This window comes from Orycteropus afer, unplaced genomic scaffold (assembly GCF_000298275.1).
Source record: "Orycteropus afer afer isolate SDZICR_OR568_19922 unplaced genomic scaffold, OryAfe1.0 scaffold00026, whole genome shotgun sequence".
Taxonomy (NCBI): Eukaryota; Metazoa; Chordata; class Mammalia; order Tubulidentata; family Orycteropodidae; genus Orycteropus; species Orycteropus afer.
In genome coordinates, this window is record NW_006921613.1 from 622,156 (window position 1) to 642,966 (window position 20,811).

A 20,811-nucleotide genomic window follows, 5' to 3' on the forward strand; every position below is an offset into this window, starting at 1 on the left:
AGAAGGCTGGCGGTTCAAACCCACCAGCCACTCCTCGGAAGGAAGATGGGGCAATCTACTTCTGTAGTGATACTGCCTTGGAAACCCAAGGAGGGATCGCTATGAGTCGGGTCTGACTTGACGGCACATGACAACAACAACATCTTCTTATTCAATGGATTCTTTAATTGTTATATAATGTCCTTCCTTGTCTTGTATGGTGGTTTTTGTCTGAAAGTCAATTTGATCAGAAATTAATATTGCCACTCCTGCTCTTTTATTGTTGCGATTTGCTTGATACATCTTTTTCCAACCTTTGATTTTTAGTCTTATTTTTGTCTTTGTCTCTATTAGTCTTATTTTTTTCTTGTAGACAGCATATTGATGGGTTTTGTTTTCTTACCCAGTCTGCAACTCTCCGCCTCTTGTGTGGTGCATTTAATTCATTCATTGACATTCAGTGTGATTACTGACAAGTATGAATTGGTTGTTGTGATTTTGTTACATGTTTTTTCATGTTGTCCCTGGTTTCTTTGTTCCATATTATTTTCTGTGCTGATCTCATTATGTTTATGAATCGTGTTATCATTTCCTTTGTTGCTGTTGTTTTAGTATTTGCTAAATGTTTGTGCTTGTCCTCTTTTTTATTGTGATGTGAAGGTTTATTACTTTTCTTTGAGGTTAACCTGTGATTTATAATTTTCTCCCTGAATTTAGAATAGTCCATACTGTCTTGCAACTCTCTTGACTTCCTCACCCTTTGGAAGTCCTGTAATTAAACTATTTTTTCCCTCTTTTTGGTTTGTAGTTGTCCTCATTTTCCAATTGAAGTCTCTGGTTCCCTGTTTACAATCTTGTAAGCTCATTTTACTTTGGATATGTCTGTAGCTGTGGTTTCTAGGTTATGCCATCTTGCATATTAATGGTCAGTTGTTGTTTACTATTTTTGGTTCTCTGTTCAAAGGACTCTCTTTAGTATTTCTTGTAAGGTTGGTCTGGTTTTAACAAATTCCTTTAGCTTCTGCTTATCTGGAAATCTCCTAATTTCACCATCATATTTGAGGAACAATTTTGCCGGGTGTATAATTCTTGGTTGAAAATTTTATCTTTCAGGATTTTGTAAATACCATTCCATTGCCTTCTCGCTTTCATGGTTTCTGCTGAGAAATCAGAACTTATTCTTACTGGTTGTCCTTTGTAAGTAATTTTTTGTTTTTCCCGTGCTGCTTTCAGGATTCTTTCTTTGTCCTTGGTTTTGATGAGTTTGATGATGATATGTCTTGGTGATTTTCTTTTGGGGTCTATCCTGTGTGGGATTTGTTGGACTTCCTAAATGGATATATTCTCATCGTTTGTCATATCAGGGAAGTCCAGCAAATCTTGGACAGTTTTCTCAGTGGTTTTCTTTCTCTCTTCGTGTTCTGGAATTCCAATGACATGTAGGTTATTCCTTTTGATGGTATCCTACATGAACCTTAGGCTTTCTTCATTTTGTTTTGATCTTTTTTCTCATTGATCCCTTTCCAGAAAAGTATTCAGGTATTTGTCTTCAGTCTCATTAATTTTATCTTCTATTGCATCAGTTCTCCTCCTTTGCCCTTTCAATATTTAGTATTTATCTTCTGGATTTCTATCTGTAGATTTTGAACCACTTCTAATTTTTCATTTATTTTGTCATCTTCTTCCTGCATTTTCTTCCAGAATTCTTCTAGGGTTTTGTCTGAGTTTTCCTTGATCTGCCTCTCAATCCTTTGAAGATACCTAAATATAATTATTTTGAATTCCTTATCAGAGAGTTCCAATGCTGCCTCTTCCTCAGGGATGTGGTGTGGGTCTGTATCCTGCTGCCTTGTTTGTACCACTTTATCGTGCTTCTTTGTGTGGACTGTGATGGTCTGTTATGTCCGACACATTGTGACATTGTTGTATTTAGATCTCTGTTAACTGTTTGTGAAGAGCAGCCAAGGGTGAGTCAGGCTCTTCTTGGTGGTTGTTTATCATTGGCCCGTTGGTGGAGAAGGAGGTGGTGGCTCTCATTCAGTAAGTGAAGCTGCATGAGGTGTGAGTGTACTTGTGTCATATGGGGATTGTTGCTGTCTTCTACTCAGTTAGACAAAAATAACAATTGAATAACCATCAAAAATTAAAAGCACGTGGATAAAAAACACACCATGTAATCACACAGAAACAGTAACCAAAAAAGGGAAAAGAAAAATAAAGAACTTGCAATATCTGGCGAGAGGGCAATAGGAGAAAAAAGGCAGAGAAGGAGAATAATGTAGAAAAAAAATGGGGAAAACTCAAAAAGAAAAACAAGGAACCGGATTAACCATGAAAAAGAACAAAAAAAATTGCAACCAGGGGCAGGGAAAAGTAAAAAAAAAAAAAAAAAAAAAAAGCTGAAAACTAGAATCTGGGAGGGGAAGAATAAAGAAAAAGTAAAAAGGACAAAATAATAATAATAGTAGTAGTTCTTAAACAGACAAAAACAAGCAAACAGAAAACAAAACAAAAAAAAAAATCATGATATGGTGGGGCAGGGCACCCAGGCTCCATCTGAGCACGCAGACTTGGATGGAATTCCTGCTGGCCCAGAAGGTGGGTCAGGGTGAGTGAGAGATGGCCACCCCTCCATTAACCAACAGGGTATGGGGTATAAGAGTAACAAGGGGAATGTTGCACCTTTCTAGTTGTCCGCATCCAGAATGTCCTTGCAGTTCCTGGCAAATTTAGCCTATTCTTTAGTCCCTGGAATCTGGAAGAATGCTGTTGCTTTAAATATCCAAAATGGTCAAACCGCTTATAAACACTCTAAATATCTGCGCCCTCCGGACAGGTAAAAGTCCACAGCTCAGCCTGCATTCCTCTTTGCTGCTTCCCCTTTTATTTACCAGCCACCAGAACAGTCCTTTGTGTAGTCCCTGGCTAGCAGGGCTGAATTTTAAGTTAATTCTTAGGTCCTACCATCACTCGGCAATATCTAAGCTGTCTGTACTGTCAGGATCACTGCCAGACTGCAGCTCCATATGTCTCCTTTTTTTTGGTGTTTTCATGCAAATTCTTCTGGTAGTTGGGGTTTAGTCCACTTCTATATCCTTCCCTTCAAGGCTCAGGGGTCCAGGGTTATCTTCTGAATCTGTGTTAATTGGTTCCTCTTTTCTTTGTTGAAGAGGGTCTGTGCAGTCTTTCTGCCTATTCTGCCATCTTACTGGAACTCTATACTATTTTCTTATAAATTTAATATCTTCTGTTATCTGTTATATCCTTTTTCATATCCTTAGCTTTGTGCATTTGTGTTTTCCTTTTTTTCTCCTCAAACTAGACTTAGCCATGGTCTATTTCTATTTGGCTATATGTGTTTTTCAATTTATAATTAAAAAAACACTGTTTTTGTTAGATGACTTAACAAATCTGTACCTTCTGCATATCCCAACTCTACTGAGTAATTTATATTTCCACCTCATCATTGTTTTCTGCTTGAGTCCCAGCCACTCCTCATTTATATCTCTGCAAAAGGTTAAGCTAGCTCTGCCTGGGAGTATTTATTCCTTATATTGACATTCTGTGTGTGTGTGATTTGGGTGAAAAGTTTACAGAGCCCATTCATCTTCCACACAGCAGTTCACATACACTTTGTCTCATTACATTGACTGTAATCTCCCCTAATGCAACAGGTCTACTCCCACTTCCTCCCCATAGCCACCTCTTCCCTGTGTCCTTCCCTTCCATGCCTTCTTACCCCCCAAGCTGTCTCCCTGTGCATACACAGCCCTTCTTTTCTCCCATGATTGATCTCTCCAAAGAGTATATCTACCTAAAGTAAATGTTCAGCTCATATGCCTGTCTTTTGTTTGGCTGGAAGCCACAGGAGTGGGTTCAATTCCAGACCTCAAGGGCAGCTAAGGGCCATAGTCTCAGTGGTTCCACCAGGCTCTATGAGACCAGCAAACTGGGTCACACACACACACACCCTTTTTTTTTAATTGATTTTGAATTTTGTTCCACATTGTTCTCCCACTCTATACAGGATCTCCTACATAGATCCCATTCCGAGTGGTTGACAGTGGTAGTCAGGCACTGTCTAGTTCCTCTGGTCTCATGGTGTATAGGCTGAGGATTGCATGATATAACAGTACTAATTGTTTCCATGCTTTGGTTTTCTTCTTCATTGAGGTGGGTTTTTTTGTTTGTTTGTTTTAATCATGTGATCAGTCTGTCATACTTAACCAAAATCTTTCATTTATTTTCACATTTATCAATGCAACACAGCATATGATCATGTGGCTGTAGTTTTCTTGTCTTCCAAGTTAATCTTACACCCCTTTAGGAACCTGGTGCTTGATAGACACTTTAAATGGCTGTTAAATGAATATCCTGACAGCCTAAGTCATAGCAACTTTCAGATCCCTGAGACATTCTGTCACCATAGGCAGTACAGTAAAGTTTTCTTAACTTGTTCACCTCTCACTTACTTTGTAACTCACTGTATTCTATCGGAAATTACTAAACTTAGGCAGAAGTCACTGAGTTTTCTAGTAATTTAAGTAAGTAAATTTGATGGGATCATATAGTAAAAATATTGAAAATGTATGCTTTAGAACCCTAAGTTAACTTAAGTGTTTATATTGTATGTATGTATTACATTCTATCCCACAGTCCTCCAAAAGAAAGTAGTCAGCTAGTCAAGATATAAAATCCCTACATGTATTTGGGAAACACATCTTTCTTACTTACCTCCTTTATTCTCTCTCTCTCTCTTATTTTCTTGAGGAATTCTTCCCTTCTTCATGACTGGCTGCCACCTATTGGCAGCAATACTACTGAATTTCTGAATACTTCATCCCTGCCTGGAGCAGGCATGGTGGGACAGGCAGCTGTGGATGGGCACTGGGACCCCCTCTCCCTGCTGCACCAGGCCAGGACAGATAGGGGTCCTAGAAAGCTAGTGAGAAACAGATTCGCTATCTGTACTTAGCAGAGTACTTCTGCTGCATCTTGTTCTCCCATTGAGATTTCTGAACTCTGTTATAAGTTTGTGGGACCACAGATGTATATGTGGTCAGATGTTCCCCAAGCAAACATTAAGAGATATACCTGTGATCAAGACCTTTTATATTTCCTTCACTGCAAGTTAGATGGCTCCTTTTATCAGATAGCTATTTTGATGGTTGGAAATGAACTACACCTGCTGTCCACTTGTTAATATGATTAGGTTCCAAAGACCAGGTTGTTAATGTAAAATTGGTATTATGCGAGAATTAAGGGCCATGCCCCGTCTTCAGCAATGGTGTCATTCCCCCACCCCCGGTAGCTCACCATCCATTGGGCATGCCCAGCAAGTCTCAGGATGTACATGGCATGGTGGACCTCCCTTCACCGCCACACTTTCCCCATGACAGAGCCCACAGGGGCCGGGAGTGGGGGGAGAGGAGTCGAGTGTTGCACAAATGAGAGAAGGCATCCTTCTCCCAGTCAGCTATCATCCCTCGTGGCCCAGTCATCACCATTAGGGGTGGCCCATGGAGTGCACCCTGGGCCTGGCTACAGCCCCACATGGGGCATGGACCATCGGAGGTGCTGCCTGAGAATTTTTTCAAAGTTGTCATAAATGTGAAATACCAGATAACAAGATAGTTGATAAGTAAAGCATAGGTGTAGTTTGAAGAAGTATTCAAAATTATTTAGACTTTATTTAATGTATTACAGAATGTAAGGAGTACTCGTGGCACAGTGGTTAAAGCATTTGGCTGCTAACCAGAAGGTCAGTGGTTTGAACCTACTAGCTATTCTGTAGGAGAAAGATGAGGCAGTCTGCTTCTGTAAAGATTTACAACCTTAGTAAAACCCCATGGGGCAGTTCTGCTATATCCTGTAGAGTCTCTCTGAGTCAGAATCAACTCAGTGGCAGTAGGCTTTTATTACAGTATGTTGTCTTAACTTCAGGAAACTTGTTGAGAAGGAATGCTGTGATGATAAGTTATAAAAATTTAAAGAATATGCCCTGTATTATTTCTGTTTGTGCTTAACTAAGCTCTCTTTTTCAGTTCTTGTGGATAAGAAGGAGGATACCTGTGAGACCAATCTCATTACCTATGTAATTGTCTTTACCAGTGCTCACTATTTGTTCATGTGGACTTGAGTTACTATATATTGTCCTTTTATATTAAGCTTGAAGGACTCTCTGTAGTGTTTCTTGTAGGACAGGTGTGCTACAAGAATTCTCTCAGATTTTGATAAACTGGGAATATCTTAATTTCTCTGACATTTTTGAAGGATAGTTTTTTCTGGATGTAGAATTCTTTATTGACAGTCTTTTTCTTTCAGTACTTTGAATATGTTGTCCCACTGTTGGGATTCCATGGTTTCTGATGAGAAATAAGGGATACTCTTATTGAGTATCCCTTGAACATAATGAGTTGCATTTCTCTTGTTGCTTTTAAGATTTTCTCTTTGTCTCTTGGCGGTTTGATTATGAAATAATACCTCATTGTGGATCTGTTTGAGTTTATCCTATTTGGATCTTCTTGAGCTTCAAACTAGATTATTACTTCAGACTAGATTATGTTGGTTAATGTTTTCATCACATTTAGAAAGTTTAAGTGTTATTTCTTCAAATATTCTTCCTTCTTTCCTCTGAGACTTCCATATTTGTATGTCTTTCACAGGGTTCTGAGGCTGTTTTTTTTTTTTTTCTTCATTCTTTTTTCTTTCTGTTCTTCAGAAAGGGTAATCTCAGTTCACTGTTTTTCATGTTTGCTGCTGCTTTTTTGTGTCTGCTGTAACCTGCTGCTGAGCTCCTCTAGTCAGGTTTTTCTTTTTCAGTTTTTGTACTTTTCAACTAGAATTTTTGTTTACTTTTTCTAATTTCTATTTCTCTGTTTGACATGGTGAAACATGGTTTCCCATAGTTACATGAACATATTTAAATTTGCTGCTTTAAAGTCTTTGTCTTGTGAGTCAGACATTTAGGCCACCTAAGGGACAGTTGCTATTCATTTCTATTTTTCCTATGCATGGGGTATATTTCTTGTTTCTTTGAATGTCTCATAATTTTTGCTTCAAACTATATATTTAAAATAATATAATGTGGCACTATGGAAATCAGATTCTTCCCCTTCCCAAGGTTCATTGTTGCTGTTTCTTGTTATAGTTATTTTTGTTTGTTGTTTTTTTTTACTTTTCTGAGTGCAGTGTGGTAAATTACATGGTATGGCTTTTCTAGCCATAGTCTTTGTAACTCCCACTGAATTACTGGGTGGTGGTGGTTGTTATGTGCCGTCTAGTCAGACCCAACTCATAGCTATCCCTCCTTGGGTTTCCGAGGCAGTATCCCTATGGAAGTAGATTGCCCAACCTTCTTTCCAAAGAGTAGCTGATGGGTTTGAACCACCAGCCTTCTGGTTAGCAGTCAAGTGCCTTAGGTACTATGTTACCAGAGCTCCCGGATTACTGGGTGGGACCATGCAATTTAAACTCCTAATTGTTAAAGTTATCCACATGGAGTATTTCTGTTGTAGCAGTACAAAGTAATCTTGTGGGAAGTTTGCTCTTAGGTGTGTAGAATTTTGATGTTGGGATTGGTTAGTTTTGCTGCTCTGCCAGGCTTAAAATGAGTCCTCCTAGAGGCAGAAATATTTTCTAGCCTATATTGACAGAGAACTTCCAGAGGTTCAAGCCGGATTCAGAAGAGGACGTGGAACAAGGGATATCATAGCTGTTGTCAGATGGATCTTAGGTCAAGGCAGGGAATGCCGGAAAGATGTTTACTTGTGTTTTATTGACTATGCAAAAGCATTTGATTGTGTGGATCATGACAAATTATGGATAACATTGAGAAGAATGGGAATTCCCGAGCACTTGATTGTACTCATGAGGAATCTGTACCTTGACCAGGAGGCTGTCGTTCGAACAGAACAAGGGGACACTACATGGTTTAAAATCAAGAAGGGAGTGCGTCAGGGTTGTATTCTGTCTCCACACTTATTCAATCTATATGCTGAGCAAATAATCCGAGAAGCTGGACTATATGAAGAAAAACGTGGTATCAGGATTGGAGGAAGAATCATTAACAACCTGACATATGCAGGCGATACAACTTTGCTTGCTGAAAGTGAGGATGACTTAAGGCACCTACTGATGAAGGTTGAGGAATACAGTCTGCAAGTATGGATTACATCTCAACATAAAGAAAACAAAAATCCTCACAACTGGACCAATGAGCAGCATCACAATCAATGGAGAGAAGATTGAGGTTGTCAAGGAATTCACATTGCTTGGTTCTACAATTGATGCCAATGGAAGCAGCAGTCAGGACATTAGACGACGTGTAGCATTGGGAAAGTCAACTGCGAAGGAACTGTTTCAAGTGCTGAGGAGCAAGGATATCTCCTTGAGGACTAAGGTGCGCCTGACACAAGCCATGATATTTCCAATCGCCTCGTATGCATGTGAGAGCTGGACAATGAATAAGGAAGACCGAAGAAGAGTTGATGCTTTTGAGTTGTGGTGCTGGCGAAGAATGCTGAAAGTACCATGGACTGCTAAAAGAACTAACAGATCTGTCCTGGAGGAAGTACAGCCAGAATGCTCCTTGGAAGCAAGAATGGCCAGACTTCTCTCACCTATTTTGGTCATGTTGTAAGAAGGGACCATTCCCTGGAGAAGGATGTCATGCTTGGTAGGGTGGAGGGTCGACAAAAGAGGGGGAGACCTTCAAGGAGATGGATTGACACGATGGCTGCGATGATCGGCTCAAGTATAGCAGGGATTGTGGGGCTGGCGCAGGATCGGGCAGTGTTTCGTTCTGCTGTGCATGGGGTCGCTATGAGTCAGAAACGACTCGACGGCACTTAACAACAACAACAGAGGCAGAAAAGAATCTCTCACTGCCGGCTGAAAGAGATGCACTGCTGAGAGAGACACGTGCTGCTGAGAGAGATGCCCGGCTGAGGGATGGCAACAGGGAAACCAAGAGGCATGAGACAGAGGGGCAGGCTTACCTGACCCACAGAGGCAGAGGCCACGCCAAGAGGCCAAGGGCCAGAGAGGTGTGTCTAAGGACATAGCAGAGAGGAGACTGTCCTGATTGAAGAACTATATTCTGGGCACATTCCTGAACTTGAATTGTAGCCTGTTGCTTCCCTAATAAACCTCATAATCTGTGAGTTCTGTATGGCCACTGCAGTGAATTATCAAACCCAACAGAGAGGTGGTGGGTGCCATGAGAGGGACGGTTGGTGTCAAGGTTGGTAAAAGGGATGGAGGGTGATGGCATTTCTGGCCTCATAAGAACAGGCTTTGGGCTGCTGATGGTGATTCTGTCTCCCTCCTGTGGAGTTAGAGGAGGTCAGAAGGTTGCCCCCTCTGTGCCCCTTTAGCACTGAGGTAATTCTGTAACATCTGTATTCTTTGTCTTGCATGACCATTCAAGTTTCTACTCAGTTTAGTGTTTAGCTAGTGATCAGACAACAAAGTTCCTTAAATATCTGGAAACAATAAGTCTGTCAATCTTTGGCAGAGAATCTGTGTGCAGGTTTGGCATGCTGTCAACATTCAGCCAGGTAGTTTATAACTCTGCCTTCACTTCCTGCTTTCATAGAGCCTTAAGGGTAGCTAGAGGTGAAAGGTTAGGGCCTTCTGATGTCTTTCCTGGTGATGCACATAGCCCTGCTGTGGGACCTTTTAGAACATCAGGAATATGGTCAAAAGCAGAGCATTTCAAAGAGTTTTTCTTTCTAGAGTATTAGGCTCTAATTCCTCTTAAGAAATATTGGAAAATTTCAGCAACGCAAGCCAGATTTACATCTCACTATATTACTTTTTTCCTCATTTGTCTTCCATATTATCTAGCAAATACATTCTTCAATTAATACCTTTAAGGGAATGTAATTCTACCATGTCAGAACCTCTTTAAATTTCCATACCCTTTTTGGTCATTTGTAATAAATGAATGCTAAGATTAACCAAAATAACAATGTAGATCTTGGTAAGAAATGGGTTTAATGATTTTAAAAATTTATATATCTTAATAAATTCTTCTCTTTACAAATATTCTGAAAAATTACACAATTTTTATTATTTTCAAAGGTTTCAGTATGCTTACAGTCATTAATTAGCTATAAAAAATGTCTCATCTGTAAGGTGAGTAGGTTAGACAAAATGACCAAGATTGATTTCCTATGCAAATTCCTCATCTACAAATTATGTATAATACCTGCCTCAGGGTTGTTGGGATGATTAAATGAGGTTATATGTGTAAAGCTTTCCAAAAAAAGTCAGCTATGGTTTGATATCCTCTGTCTGTATTTTGCCACCTATCTTTTATGATGTTTGTTTTTATCTTTATGTATTTAAAATAATGTTTACCTGTAAGTTCTATCCTTAATTTTAAATAGCATGAATAAACATTAAAAACTGAACTGCTTCCATGGATTTTGAATGACTTGTTCATGGCCGTGTTGAATGTTAGGCTTACTTTCAAAGGCTTAAGATGAAATAGCTTTTTATAAAGAGAAAGAACAAATAACATTTTAAGAATGGCATTAGAGTGTTAGTTTTCTTATGAACAGAACATTCTCTGTTCCTTACCCTTTTTTGAGTCTTGCATAAATAAAATATGACGCTGAGTTAGATGTTAATTGACACCCTATCTTGCAGTTAAGCCTGCAGTTAAAATTAAGAAACAGGAAAATGAGATGTAAGCCAATCAAGATCTCCACATGGCCTGGAGTGACCTTAGGGGTTGTTACACAACACTGGTTTCAAAATTATCAATAGATAACTTTAATAATACTTATTAAATTTTATTTACAAACAGTAAATACCTAGATTTTTCCAGAGGGCAAAGGACCCAAATAGTAGAATTCTTTTTCTTTAAATATTAGATAGGGCTCTTTATAATATAGATCCCTCTCCATCAGGGAAGGTGTTCGTATTAGTTAACATTAGGAGTATGGCCATGTCTTCATCTGGAGAAAGTTGAACTAGACAACTTCTGAATTCATTTCCAGTTCACAGAATTCTGCTCAAAATGAAGGCATTGAGGACCTGTATCTGGTATTGTTACTATTTTTAAATTGAGACTTTGTTATTTTTTTCTCTTTGATATGTGAGATACGAAGAATAGAAGCTTGAATCATTAATATTTAGTTTTATTTTCTTTCTGACATTGCCCTGCTGTTTAATCCAGAGGAATATTTTGATCTGTTTATATGCCTACAAAGTAATTTTAATGTTTATCCACTAAAGAGTGTTTTGAAAATCAAGTTACTTGTAAAGAAATAATCCTTCCACTAGATGAACTCCTATCTTTTAATGGAATAAGTAAAAATCAAAAACTAGATAAAAATAGGTAATCATTTTCTGAACTCTCTCAGCAAAAATTTTATTTGACAAATTTTGCATTGATCATTGTTCTGGTTACCAGTGCCACTCTGACAAGAATATACCACATATGGGATGGCTTGAACAAACAGGAGTTTATGCTCTTATAGTTCGGGAGGCTAGGAGTCCAAGTTCAAAGTGCCAGGCTCTAGGGGCTAGATGAAAGTCCCTCGACCTTGGGCTTCAGCTCTGCCTCTTGCTCCCAGCCCACTGAAGCTAGAGGCATCTCTTCACTCAGGCAGCTACTGCCTGCTGAGGCTAACAAGCCCAAAGTTGACAAATGAATTGCACAGTCCCAGTGTTACCAAACAACATGGCAGGCCATTAATTAAAGTCCATTGAAAGTCCCCAGGTTGGCAGAGCATGGCAGGCTGGTGAACAATGACACGGCTACATCCCGGGTTCAAGTGTGCCATAAGCTAGATGCCTTTCCCAAAGCTGTTGCTTATATACGGGAAGCAGAGTAAATCCCTAAAGCAGCTACTAAGCTGCTGCAATACATTCCACCAAGGAGTTAATTACCAATCTGACCATGGGGAATAAGTACATCCAGCTGCCCAGCCACTCAACCAGGCCTAGCCAAGTTGACACACAAACCGAACTATCACAGTTATCTTGATACTTACTTTTATCGCCAACTTCTTAACTACTCCTTCTTCCAGAGTAAAAATTTTTGTATACTAATACAGTGGAAAAAATGTTATAAAATCTAAAGCACAGAGGGAGAATAGAATAGATGTTTTATATGTCATTAGGTTTATTACTCTGCTTCTCTTTTTTGTGTGTGTTCTTTAGGCCCATTTGCCAATATTGTCGTAGGAGTCAGTGAACAGTGTTCTCTTTTGTGCTTTTTTTTTTTTTTTTTTTTAAGTTTGAAGTCTGTTGTTGGGTTTTTGTTTTGTTTTTCTTTTTCCTTGCAGTTGTAAATATGTTATACGGGAGGGTTTAATGTGACTCTTAAATCTTGTTCCTGGTGCTGAGGTAACAGTGGTGAACCTGATAAATATGGCCACTACTCAGATTGAATTTACAGTCTAATGAAGAAGACAAGTAAATTAACTCTTACATAATTATAAATCATGAGAAGAATTCAAACAGAGTACACTGATAGGGAATAATAATGGAAATGGGCAAGAGGGCACTGCTATCGATAGGTAGTCAGAAGAGACCTTTTCAAATTTGGAATATTTAAGGTGGAACTTGAAGGATATGAAAAGTCCTGTTCAAGGTAGAGGAAACCAGTCAGGACCCTGAAGTGCAAAAAAGCCTCATTTTCATCACTTTTTCTTTCTGTACTGGTTCACATCATTAAGATGACTAATTTGCTGTGGAAATTGTAATGATTTGATGCAGTTTGTTTTTGGAATGGGGATACACACACACACACTCAGAAGGGGGAAACACAGGTAGGATTCCATGTGGGAAAATGGGGAGGGAATGACCTAGAGAAATACCATTATCTCCAGCTACCCACACTTGTCAGCATTCCCCCTGTATTCAGGCTCCCCAGGGTTCCTTATCTCTTCCTGAGCCCCTCTCACTTTGATATTATGAGTTTTGCTCACTTTAGGAATCTTGTCAGGATATTCAGCAGTCTACAGGACCCAAGTCCCAGTTACCATTATACCCTGCCCACCATGTCTTCCAGTTGTTTTCATTTCTTTTCTTCCTAATTTTCTCACTTTGGTTCTCCACCTCATGAATTCTTCATCAGGAGTCTGTTCCTGGTTGATGCTAAAATGGGATAAGGAGATTGAATTACTTTGGAGCTCATCTGACTTCTTTTCCTTAGTATTTCCCAGGTAATGGCTCTCCCAAAAGGCCAACAGTTACGAAGGTCTTCACAGTCAAAACCACCTTAGTCTGCTGCTGAACTAGTATTGAAGACTGATTGGCCTTGTATCTTTGATTGTCAACCTTAGAAAAACAGTTAAGATTCTTGGCTTGTTTTCTTGATCCTGTTTCAAGTCACTATCAGGGTCCCTGCTGGCATAGTGGTTAAAGCACTCAGCTGCTAACCAAATGGGCTGCAATTGAAGCCCAAACCATTTTTCCATGAAAGATGTAGCAATCTGCTTCTGTAAAGACTTCCGCCTCAAAACCCTATGGAGCAGTTCCACTCTGTTCTATAGTGTCACGATGAGTTCAAATGGACTTGATAGCAGTGGGGAATGGGGGTGTGATTAGGAGAGAGAACACTGAACCATTGGAACCTCTTTTTGTGCCTTTGTTTTTTTCCCTCATTGGTAAAATAAGAATTGGTGTAGATGATCTCTAAGGTGTCCCTTTTAATTCTAGCATATCATGTTTCTAAATTTTAAACTGTATAGTAGTATTGTCTCTGTAGTACAAATATAGTACAGTAAAATACAGATGTCATGTCTGACATACATGATATTTGTATTGGAAATTATCCCAGTATGTGAGCTTGATACAGATGTAGACACTTAATAGCCCTGGTAGTTGAGTTGGATGTACTCATACGCATGTCAGAGTGTGGTTTGGATTGTTCTTGGAATGCTTTGTACCACCATTATATCTTACTGTAAGATTCTTGAATGCTATTGAAAGCAGTACTGTATACACTGAATATGAAACAAGCAAACTAAACCTGAGTTAACTCATTTCTCTAAAAAATACTGATCATATACATACAATGGACTATTAACCCAGTAGGAGAAATTAAATCTTGACATGCTACAGTATGGCTATAGCTTGAAGACATTATGCTGAGCAAAGTAAGCCAATCATAAAAAGAAAAATATTATATGACCTCAATTATATAAAAAGACAAGACAATGGAAATGTGAGACCAAACTTTATTATTGATTACCGGAGATAGGAGGGAGGGGGAAAAGAGGGGTTAACAGTGATGGAAAAATCGCATTAAGGGTAGGGTTGCACAGCCAATTATTATAATTGCTGTTAATAATGTGTGTATTGTTGTTGTTGTTGTTATGTGCCGTCGAGTCAGACCCGACTCATAGCGACCCCTCCTTGGATTTCCGAGGCAGTATCACTACGAAAGTAGATTGCCCCATCTTCCTTCCGAGGAGTGGCTGGTGGGTTTGAACCACCTGCCTTCTGGTTTGCTTTCAAGTGCCTTAGGCACTATGCTACCAGAGCTCCTAATAATGTGTGTATCTATAAAAAAAATTAGATAGACAAAAGTTGTGTGATATATTTGCAACACTGACAAAAGAAAGAGTAGATGCTAAGGCTGCTTACAACCAAACACTTCATAGGACTTTGTTTCTTGGTTTGGAGCTTTAGAGTCATGGTTTCATGGGGACATCCCAGTTAATTGGTTTAATTAACATGTTTAGTGCTTCTATTATACAGTGCCTGGGGTCTAAAAAGCTTGCGAGTGACTGTCCAAGGCACAACAATTGCTCTCTGTTCAACAAAGGAAGAGGGAGAGAGTCATAATAGGAGGAGGACATGGAACGTCTGGCTATCTGCCTCCATGAACAACTGCATTCTTTGCCGTAAGACCAGAGCTGGGTAGTGATGAGCTTCCATTACTGAACATTTTGATCAAAGATTTCATAGAAGAATCCTGATCAAAAAGGGGGAAAATGCAGAACAGAATTTCAAATTTTTGTGGACCTTAAACTATCTGAAGCCCTAGAAAGTGGATGAACCCCTCAAACTATTGCCCTGTGATAATCTTGAAACCTTAAACCAAAAATATCCCCTGAAGTCATCTTAAAATCAAACAGTAGTTTAGCTTAACTAGTGAAAAGGATCTGCTGGTAAGCATTATGCTGTTTTAAGAACCATATAGGATCGGAGTGACAACAGCAATTTGAAAGATTAGATAGGAACCTTAGGGGGCAGTGGGTTGATGTTAATGAAGGAGGAACAACTCAGAAAAGGAGGGTGAGAATGGTTGCACAGCTCAAAGAATATCAATGTCACTAAATTATACATGTAGAGACTGTTGAATTGGTGTATGTTTTGCTTATATATCTTCTCAGCAACAACAACAACAAAATACATTTTAGAAGAAAAAGAATGTGGTAATCGTATATGAATGAAAATTGTGGTGAATGACTTACAGATCTGCTTCTTCACTTTGTCAAAGGGATCAAAATTGTATTGAAGTATCTCCATGCTGTGTAAAACTTCATTTTGTTGCTCTGTAAATTGGTCCATCCCTCTTTTGCAGGAGCTATTGTGACAATCTTGGTTATCATCCATTAAGTGCTGCTGACTTTGGAAAGATAATGAAAAACGTCTTTCCAAATATGAAGGCACGTCGCCTGGGCACAAGAGGCAAATCTAAATATCCTTTACTAGAAGAGTTTAGTAATCTCTTTATTCCTCACTTATTACAGAACATCTGTTGTTGAAATTCAACTCGTAAGTATATTTAGAACTAAATTCAAATCAGCAAATATAAACAACTCAAAAGTACTCAGTAGAATAATTACAAATCTTATTTTCCCAGCTATTTATTTAACTGCAAGAGAAATAGCAAAGAATAGTTTATTTGCATGTTAGGATTGTGATAGATTCCACTTTATTCATCACTGTAATGTGTTGCTTAATAGTCTGATCTTTCCATCTTTTCCTTAACAGTAAGAATTTTAGGGACATAGCATAGTTCAACAATTATAAATGATATGAATAAAAATGGAGAAAGACTTTAGATCTTACCTCTTTTCCTTTCTCTCACTTAGAAACATTGAGATCTCCTTGGCAAATAAAGAGAACATTCCCAAAAAGAAATTTGTTGAATTTTTACTGAAAGATTGTATTTTCCTTAAAGTATTTTTCAGCCAGCCACTTAAAGCCAATATTAAAATTAAAGCTAGGGGATAGGAAAGGTCCTTCTTGTGATAGAGAAGTACTTAGGGGCAAATAGAAGTAAGGAAATTAAAATTAAGAGTTTATTAAAGTCCTTTCTACTCTTAGAAAGAGAGGGTCAGTGTATCAGATTAGTAGTAAGTCGTTTTCTCCCAGCTTATTTCTTGGTCTTTTTCAGTGCATAAAATTAGCTATTATGGAAGAGATGAGGGGACGGGAATGGGAAAGCTACTTTTCTAAAACAGTGTTCCAGGTGTTCTTTAACCCTTTGCTGCTTGACCTATCCTTGTTTCCTGAATACAAACAGAAATGTCTTGACGTATCTTTGGCATGTTACAGGTGATAATCCTGTGTGTTTCAGTGGAAAAAGAGAAACGAAAACGTTAAAAGCTCTTGTGACTCTTTAAGAGTTGTTTTTGTCCCAGTGCCCTGGGCTAAAGTTTCCTTTCTCTATGCCAGGTTTCCATCTGGCTATTCCTTTCCTTCTGACCTGTTTGTTACTGGGGCTGGCACAACCTGTTAGGAACATTTATTCATAAAATTTATAACAGATGAGAATTATTTTGTTTGATTTGAGACAGTAACATTCTACAGTGATTATTCCAGTTTTGAAAGACTAAACTTTTGAGTTTCTACAATTATTGTTTCTCTTGCTGAAGAATTCAGAAAGATAATATCTCATGCTAATGTTATTCTCATTTCACTTCTCAAATGCTATGTGTGTATGAGTGTGTGTGTGTGTGAGCTTGTGTGCATGTAGTTCATTTAATTTAGAGTATTTTAGGCCTTAACTCTTTATTACATATTGCTACAGTGGATTAAGAAAAAAAGCTCTTGTTCATATGCCAACACTGCCCAACCTTGACTTTCACAGAACTGGAGATGGGGTAAGACCTCTGCTTTTCTTTGTAATAAGTAGAATTGTACCTTTATATCAACATTAAAATACATACTTCATAGTCTTAGATCGAAGCTGGGACCAGGAATTGTACCATTTACAAAATAGATATACCAAAAAATACTATAGTGGCTGAAAACTGTTGGCATATTTCATTTACATCAACATAGCTGGTGAAATTAAAAGAAACAAAGATAGGTTTAAAATTACTGATTTATACATGCATCCATGATTTACTGTCAAGGGAAAAAGCAAGTTGTCAGACAATACATGTAATACGAATTTTGTCAGAAGAGTAAATTTAGACTTTTGGCATAGAAAGAAAAACTAGGCCAGTGGCATGATTTGTTTTGTTAATGTTAGAAAAGTCTTTTAGAATCTGTAGCTCTTCACATATATGTTTAACAACCCTTTAATACGTTATATTCACAGTGCTGCTGGTGGCTGTGCCCCGCTAAATACAAGCCTCTTATTTGCAAGGCTCTAACATGCCAAAAGGAGCTCTGGTGGTGCCGTGGTTAAAGTGATCGGCTGCTAACGGAAAGGTCAGCGGCTTGAGCCCACCAGCTACTCCCTAGGAGAAAGATGTGGCAGTCTGCTCCCGTTAAAGATTTACAGCCTTTAAAACCCTAGGAGGGTTTACTCTGTCCTGTGGGGTCACTTATGAGTTGGAATCAGCTCAACAGCAGTGGGTTGGATTTGGTGGAACATGCCAGAAGTCACTTCATACTACTTTGACCCAACAAATTTAGATTGTACCTCCTAATATCTTGAGTACATATCTTGAGTGTGCTTGAATTGAACTTCTCTTTGAACATTACCTTTAAAGGTTAACTTTTCCTTTTTCCTTTGTTCAGTTGGAGGGAACTGAACCTTCTGGGCAGCTTCAAAATATTGATGAAGAAGTTATCTCTTCTGCCTGCCGTCTTGTGTGTGAGTGGGCCCAGAAAGTGTTAAGCCAACCATTTGACACAGTCTTGGAATTAGCCCGCTTCCTTGTAAAAAGTCACTACATAGGCACCAAGTCAATGGCAGCTCTAACTGTAATGGCAGCAGCACCAGCAGGTAGGAAATTAACTATTGTCAACAAGCTAAAACTGACCAGGGTGTTACTAATTTAGAATTGGTAGCAAAAGAATTTCATCTTTTAGTATTTATATGAGTTCACTCTTAAGCCACTTAATCACTAAACTCATATAGGCTTGTTTCACCAACAATAACAAAATAATAATAATCCTTTCATTGTAAAGCTTATTAACTATATTTCTGTATATTGCTATCTGGAATATGAGACTTAAGTTTTCCCAGTTGATACTAATTTTTACTTTGCTATTTAAAAATTTTAGATATGTGTGTACATGTGCTTTTAAGTATATATGTATATCTAAATTAATAAATATTACAAGTAAAATAATAAGATTAAATTTGAAATTTACTTGCTCAAGAAACTGTTGTTGTTGTTTTTATGTGCCATCGAGTCGGACCCAACTCATAGCAACCCCTCCTTGGATTTCTGAGGCAGTATCACTACGGAAGTAGATTGCTCCATCTTCCTTCCGAGCAGTAGCGGTGGAATTTGTCTTTGGACGCCGAAAGCTATCTTAGTCTCACAAAAGATAAACTGTATGAAGCATTACTATAAAATAGCAAGAATGATTTTTTTTAATAAGCATTTGTGTGTGTGTGTGTATGTGTTAATGCTACTTTTTATTTATTTTTTTTTTATTACTGTGTTTTGGGTAGAAATTTACAGAGCAAAATTTGTTTTACACTTAGCAGTTTGTGTACATTTGATTTTTAATAAGCATTTAAATAATATTTCCATTCAAAGAGGAATATTTTAGGAATCAACAGTATTGTTGGCATAAATTACTTAATCCTTATTAAAAACTGTGTTAAAGTGTCAGCTCTGATGAAATTTTTTAAACATCTTACTCAGTCATACCATAAAACTTAAGAAGTGGCAGATTAAATTATAGCATTACTATATTAACATAAAAAGTATAATAACATAGAACTTTTTAAAGATGATTCTTCTAATTATTAAATCTAAATTTTTTAAATCTACAGATTTCTCCCAGCCAGAATTAGTCTCTTAATTTTTTTTTTTTTTTAGAATCTTGTACATTTTGATGCCATATCATCATTTTCCTTTCAGTTTCCATTCATCAGATTCTTTAAGTATCTGTGTGTGTGTGTGTGTGTGTGTGTGGTATGTCATTTTATGGTCAGTGGAAGACCAGTTGTAGCAAAGGTAACCTCTTAAAGGAGCTTAGTCAAAATTTTTCTGTCTAGATGCAAATTGTATGACTGAAATGAATTCATCAAGCAGGAGAATGGCGAGCCTTACTCCCTAGATAGCTCACATATTATCTCATTTAATTCCTCTGGCAGTCTTGTGAGGTAGATTATGTTTATTGCCATTTTGAATATCAGGAAACAGACTTGAGGAAGATAAGTAGTGGGGCCTGAATCCTAACTTGTCTGTCTCCAGGTTAGCTCCATTATACCAGCTGCCTTATTTTCTCACAAAATAAGGGCTGAAGAGATGTGTGGACCCTTTTTTTTCTCTTTCTTCTACTTAACTGACACTACAAGAGTACTTTAACAGCTTGAGGACTTAGGAGACATCATAAAGAAAAGATGTATCTCTGTCTTCCTCATTTCCCACATCACTCAGAGTCTGACCTAAAGAAATGTTAAATGATGGGAGAATAGAAGGGCTGTGTATGCACAAGGAGACACCTCAGGGGACAGGAGTGCATAGGAGGGAAGGACACAGGGAACATGTGTAACTATGAGGAGGAAGTGGGAAGAGAGCGTTGCATTGTGGGAAATCGCAGCCAGTGTTATGAGACCATGTATGTGAGTGAACTGCTGTATGCAAAATGTATTTGCTCTGTAAACTTCCACTCAAATCACATTAAAAAAAATTTTTTTTAAATGTTGAATGAATGGAGTTATAAATGCAAAGTGTGCTTTTTAAATAGAAATACTAAAAATTACATATATATACAGGTGTTTTCCCTTTCTGAAAACAGTCACCTTGGGAGGCTAAACACTAACAATTGTATCATAACTCAAACATTTTTAGAATCTGTAGAAATTTCATTTTCAGCCCTTAACATGTTCTTCTGAACATCCTTGGTAGTTATTAATATTCATCCTTTGAAAGTGAATTTGTTATTTTGGATTTTTTTTTTTTTTTAAATATAGTCTCCATATTAAGAACAGGTTGTGTTACAAATGTCCTTTTGTAAGTCAGCTGCTTGGCACTCATTCCTCTCCAGAAACCCTGGCAGTTGGAGTAAGACAGCCTGAGCTGTGAGCCATTGATAGAGGCTCTCAGGAGTACAGGTTTCCATGAAGCCAGAGCTGAGGGTGGAGTCTGGGAGGAGGTAGTGCAATTTCAGCTGATTTAAAGAGAAAAATTAGTACTTAGGGGGTTGAGAGATGAAGGATTATTGAGGAATGAGAGTGTAGGAGAGGATTTACAGTCTGTTCTTTATCTCCTTCCTGCCCTTCCCCCCAGCTTACTTGCTGTTAACCAGAATAATGAAAGCAGAATTTGAGCTAGGGAAAGGAAGGACAAGTTATACCAGCAGTAGAGTGTTTCCCTCCCTTTTCCTCTCTGTTGTTTTTGCCCACCATAGTTCTCTAATGATCTTAATGCCACATCCTAAATGCAAATGGGCTGGGGTTTTGTTTTGTTTTTAAGAAAATCATTTTATTACATACTC

The 20,811-nt window shown here is 38.2% G+C and overlaps 1 protein-coding gene across 1 annotated transcript in view; it reads left to right on the top strand.

Annotated features, from left to right (window-relative positions):
* Positions 1 to 20,811, top strand: part of RFX7 (regulatory factor X7) — a 217,094-nt gene that overhangs the window by 184,086 nt on the left and 12,197 nt on the right. Inside the window, exons 5-7 of the mRNA XM_007935136.1 lie at positions 15,533 to 15,649; positions 16,976 to 17,060; positions 17,929 to 18,136. Of these exons, the coding sequence (XP_007933327.1) occupies positions 15,533 to 15,649; positions 16,976 to 17,060; positions 17,929 to 18,136 (410 nt within the window). The remainder of the gene's footprint in view (positions 1 to 15,532; positions 15,650 to 16,975; positions 17,061 to 17,928; positions 18,137 to 20,811) is intronic.